We start from the raw sequence: 5567 nt of genomic DNA on the forward strand, positions 1-5567 counted from the left end.
CATTGAATGCGGACCCGTATTTTTGAATTGTGTTCAAAAGGTCTGGAAAAGTACTGGAGGAAGCACTATTAAACTGCATGGTTTTTAAAAAATGTTTAATTTCATAGTTTGCAAGGAGTACTTTAAATGTGTCCATTTGGTGCATCACTGTCACCCTAAACATAATATTCCACAAGCAAAATAATTTTTTTTGTTTGTTTGTTTGTTTCACACTGTACTAGAAATTAAAACGGGACAAAATTTTCAGGGAAAAAGGAACACAGGGGAAAATTGACCTTAAGGTTTGGCATTTTTTTTAATACAAAAGTCTTCCCAAAATTTGCACAATAAACATGTGGAGCATTGTTATGTTTTTATGTTTACACACAATTATGTTGTGTTCTGTTGCTGTTATTACTTCCTGCCGCTGTGGCAGCGTAGAGCAGAAGAGACTGTGTTTAAGTAGAACTACAGAGGGAGAACGAGACTGAACGGTGTTCTGTTGGAGCATCTCCTAATTTTAATACAACCACAAGTAAGTCAGGTATTCCAGCTGAATAAATGGGCTTTATAGCAAATGACAGAAAAAAACTACTGTTGGTAGAGCTAAAGTTTGATAATGTTTGTTTAATTTTTTTTTGTTAAACAAATGAGTCAAACAAGTTCTGTGTGTGTTTGTGTGTGTGTTTCCATTCTTATAGTTGCACATCTACATTCCTAAAAACTAAAAATGTATTAGAAGATTAAAAACTATAGTTGTGTTGTTCTAGTACCATAAAAACCAATTTAAATGACACAGGTGTGTTTGTTACCCGGCTTTTTATATCTATATTTTACCTTTACTCATTTAAATTGTTTCGTAATACTGCAAAAATATTTCTATTATTCTGAAAACAGAAAAAAAAATAGTTTAGGATGTGTTCATGCTGTTTTGTCTCATTTTCTATTGCAACAGCACCACTTAGTGGTTATTTTTATACATTACAAGTAAGAAAAAAAATATAAATAAAGAAGAGGGAAAAAAAGACAAAAAAAAACACATGGTACTTACAAATGTTGTCACTCTTGATAATATTTTGAATTATGAGAAATACAGCTAATATTTTATTTTATTCTGTAAAACAACGAGTTCTGTAATAGTAAGTTTAGTATACAGTGTAATATGGTGCCATTATGAGTACCCGGGAGTGTGGTTTTCTTCTCAAAAATGGCTAAAATAGAACACCTCAAAAACCTGGAAGTGTTAATGAGGCTTAATTTTAATACTTTTAAAAATTATTATTCAAAAATATGTTTTTAGTTTACATGTAGCATCAAATATATATTAACTATACAGTGACGTAATGCGGAAGTTGAATTTTAAACGGGACGAGCGCCCCCTGTAGGTCAGTTTTAGGTACAATTGTAAATCCATGTAAACAAATAGGACAAGAAAAATATGAAAATACACCTCAAATAAATGTTTCTTCCGTGTGTTTACTTATGTTAATTTTCGTAGTTCTTACCTCGTTGTTGTATTTTTAAACATTCGTTTGGCTTCCGGCCCCAAGTCCCAACTGCGCAGAATCGGACTCAAAAATACAACATGGCGGCGCCCGTATAGGAAGAGGGTTTCGTCCATCTTTTTCTATGTTTATGTTTAATCATTTCCGGGTTAATTTTGTAAGTTGTATACATAACACATTGTGTTGCTTAGCGGTCCTGCCTTGCCGACTTGCTACCGGTTCTTCTTTCATGGCTACATCTGTGCTAATAGCCGCTGTTGTCGGCGGTGGGGTTCTTCTTCTTATGCGGCGTTTATTCCCCCGACAAAAAGCTGCTCAACTGCTCCGGTACCCGGCTGGCACCATGCGAGGAAAGACCGTAATTGTGACCGGGGCTAACAGCGGGATAGGGAAGGCTTTGGCCGGGGAGCTGCTGAAGCTCCATGCCCGGGTCATCATGGCTTGTCGGGACCTGCGGAGCGCTGAAGACGCAGCCCAGGACATGAAGAGACAAGCGGGACCAGAGCAGGGGGAGGTGGTCATCAAACACCTGGACCTCGCTTCTCTCAGATCAGTGAAGAAATTCTGTGAGGAAGTCAACAAGGTAAGTCACAGAAGAGATGGATGGATGATTGTTAGCCTGTTTGCTCGATGGCTGGAGTGGTTTCTGGTACAGTCTGGCTTTTGTTTTGTATTATGCTAATTTAAAGGACACAAGGAGCTGTCTATGGTGCTGAAAAAATGGTTGCTAAAGCTGAGTTTGAAAGCTTAATATGAGTTATCTGACTTTCTGGTTCCTCTGAAAGCATTTAAAGGAAATTTTATTATTTTACAGGAACCACATTGTTTTAAGCTTTCCTCGGGAGAACCTTGTCCTTATTTAAAAAGCAAAATATTCTAAGGAGCTAAATATAAGAAGGCCACATAGAGTGACATTGCGTAGATTTACATCATTACTTTTTTCTTGAGAAGATGATGATTGGGTTATAATATTAGAGCCATCGATATAAAACTGAGTGGGTCTGTTTGTTGCCACAAAAAATATTTCTGAGCAGTCAGGGCATGAACAAAGTGAGGTATTCTGGGATGTCTGGAAGCTGGAACATTAATACAATACCCACTGGATCTGTTGTGTTTTGGGTCTACCACTAATTAACTTTTGAAGCCAATCAAATTCAGGATGGCTTCCATAAATAACTGTCTTTAGTCAACACAAAAATATCTGTAACTCAGACATTTTTACAGATATTGATCTGACTTTTAATGTGGTAGTAACTGAGAGTCATTCACAATGCATACTTAGTTACTGATGCCTGTCTTTTTCAGTGCAATATACTGTGTGCTTTTATATTTTTTGCTCTGCATTTGTGTCCTCTGACAGTGTCCAAAAGGTAAATATTTTAAGCAGTGACACTGTAAAACAACACATTAGTTGTAAAGTCAGTCATAACCACTGGGTGTCTCACAATCCCAGAGTGCTCCTTTCAGGACCAGATCAGTTTTATTTCAAGATGCCTTCATTTTATCAGTTTATATTAACAATCTGTGGTCTCTACATGGTTAGAAAGTGTGTTTTGTTAAACTTGTGACACCCAGGCTGGTATCAAATCAAATTAAATAAACTGAGCCTGTAAGGTGTTAAAATTAGGAATTAATTCTTTATAAAATCAGAATGTACCAATGGTAGCTAATTATAGTGACAAACAAAGCCACAAACTCATTTAGACCCACTATGAGTCAGTATTAATCTGAAATTGTGAAATTTAATGTGTTTTAAATGTTTGTTTTCAGGAGGAATCCAGGGTTGATGTGCTGGTCAACAACGCTGGCATCTACCAGTGTCCCTACACTAAGACAGAGGATGGTTTTGAGATGCAGCTCGGAGTGAATCACTTGGGTCATTTCCTTCTCACTCATCTGCTGCTGGACCTCCTGAAGGTATCAGCCCCCAGCCGCATTGTTGTGGTGTCCTCTAAACTTTACAAATATGGCCACATTAGCTTCAATGACTTGAATAGTGAAGGGAAGTACAACAAAGCCTTCTGCTACAGCCAGAGCAAGTTGGCCAACCTGCTGTTCACACTCGAGTTGGCTCGTCAGCTTGAGGGCACGGGGGTCACGGTAAACGCCCTCACCCCGGGCATCGTGCGGACCAAGCTGGGCAGACACGTTCAAATCCCTCTCCTGGCTAAGCCGCTGTTCCACCTCGCCTCATTGGTCTTTTTCAAGAGTCCGTTAGAGGGAGCTCAGACGCCGCTTTATCTGGCCTGCTCCACGGAGGTGGAGGGCATGTCGGGGAAGTGCTTCGCTAACTGCGAGGAAGAGGAGTTGACGGCTGACGCTACAGATGAGCAGGCAGCCAAGAAACTGTGGGACACGAGCAGAAGGATGGTTGGACTCGCTAACCAACCGGGGGCCAGTTCTGCGGGGACTTAAGTGTTCTTGGACTAATCCTTTTTTTTTTAGCCTCACAGACAGAATTCTGCAAGAGATGGGTTGTGAAAATCCATTTGCCACCCTGGGGATAAAAACACTAATGAAATGTGATAATTAAGTCTCTGTGAACAACATTACACAGAGCTGATTAGAGATTGTAAAAGGATTTGAATTTGAAAATGTGCCTTTAAATGTGGTGGTTCTGAAGAAGGAGCTTAGCAACTTTTTTGTAATATTTCTTTAGGTTCTTGTTGTCCTCTTTTGACAGTTATTGAAAACTAGTTTTTTTACATAACATTTGAAAGAGACAAGAAATATATTGAGGTTCAGGAGAAGCAACATCCAGACAGTGGATAAAATTTTAAAGAATTCAACAGCAACACATTAAAAATATAGCTTTCCTATTTGCTTGTATCTATAAAGCCAAATTAGTCTAAGTTCATAAACTGCTGAGATATTCTGCATTTATTTTGTTTTCTTCTGTACTACTGACAAAGATTTAGACACAAACATCAGGATTAAATGCCTCATGGCATTCATGTCACATTTACCTCTGTGGTGAGGCCACATTGTCGCTTATTCTCATCAAATCTTCAGAGTGAATTGAAACACGTTCTTTCAGGTTGTTGCAATGTTAAATTTGTGCACGCTGTAGCATCTATTTTGCAGTACAAAAGGGAAAAAATGGTAAGAGTGGTAGTTAAACTTGTTTTCTCTCCATCCATTCGAAGCGTAAATGGTTTCTGATGCTTTTGAAAAAGGTTAGCGATGCAGATGGAGTGGCATAATAACTTTGGTTTTAATGACTTTGCTTACGTCTGTATATAACTTAAAATTTTACAAGAGAGCAACATTCTTTGAAGTACTGAATAAAGAGAGTTGTTTGCAACATTACATTAGTTATTATCTTTTATTGGCCTATAAGTTGTGAGCAAATGTGCTTTTGGTCAGCTGATTTGCCCAGACAGTAGAGCAAAATATCAAACATGTCTTGTGTTTAATGACATCCAACCGAAAAACCGAGCAAATGCTCAACTCTGAGTGTGCCATTTTATTTATATTAGTAGATTATTATCATAATTTACCTATGAACCTTATTACTCTAATAGCTGTACACCTTTTTACAACATGCTGGTTTGAAAGACTAGATTTAGCAGGTGTCTGGGCACAGTTCACACAAATTGAGCCATAAAACACGTCAAAAGGGGTATTTTAAGCCATATCCTATAAAAAATTCTCTTACTTCAGGTATTTTATTTAGGTCTTGTATATTTAGTAGTTGGGATGACGTATCAAACAAATCAGATGATGATGTATGAGGTATATCTGCTCTTTTTATAGTGTGCTGGATATATGAAACAGAAATATCTTATGCTGTAGTTTTTCCATGATGATGAGTCTATGAATAACACACACCCTAAAAAAAACTTTTTTTCTGTTCTGGGTTTGCTGATCTTAGCAAAAATCTTTTTCTACTAACTTATTTTTAAATTTACAACAGTGGCAAAGGAGAGCTTGACGGTGCCTCAGCATGTTTGCACCAAACGGCTGCAGGAGTCTCCCTCTTCAGTTGAGTTTTCAGTCATACCGACATTAAAATGCACATTTTGTTTTCCACACATTTCTGCTTTAAATTCCCCACATATGAAACTAATTGAAGGCATGGAG

The 5567-nt window shown here is 37.8% G+C and overlaps 1 protein-coding gene across 1 annotated transcript; it reads left to right on the forward strand.

Annotated features, from left to right (window-relative positions):
* The first annotated feature begins 1562 nt into the window (after window positions 1-1562).
* On the forward strand, window positions 1563-4798 carry rdh14b (retinol dehydrogenase 14b). The gene is made up of 2 exons (XM_017411799.3): window positions 1563-2067; window positions 3255-4798. Exons 1-2 carry the CDS (start codon window positions 1609-1611, stop codon window positions 3897-3899), a joined length of 1104 nt encoding a protein of 367 aa, XP_017267288.1. The 5' UTR covers window positions 1563-1608; the 3' UTR covers window positions 3900-4798.
* The last annotated feature ends 769 nt before the right edge of the window (window positions 4799-5567 follow it).

This window comes from Kryptolebias marmoratus, linkage group LG19 (assembly GCF_001649575.2).
Source record: "Kryptolebias marmoratus isolate JLee-2015 linkage group LG19, ASM164957v2, whole genome shotgun sequence".
In the NCBI taxonomy this organism is placed as follows: domain Eukaryota; kingdom Metazoa; phylum Chordata; class Actinopteri; order Cyprinodontiformes; family Rivulidae; genus Kryptolebias; species Kryptolebias marmoratus.

Coding starts and splice junctions, on each gene's coding strand:
- rdh14b (XM_017411799.3), top strand. CDS start 1,609: ATGTTTATGTTTAATCATTTCCGGGTTAATTTTGTAAGTTGTATACAT. Junction 2,068..3,254: donor TCTGTGAGGAAGTCAACAAG/GTAAGTCACAGA, acceptor GTTTGTTTTCAG/GAGGAATCCAGGGTTGATGT.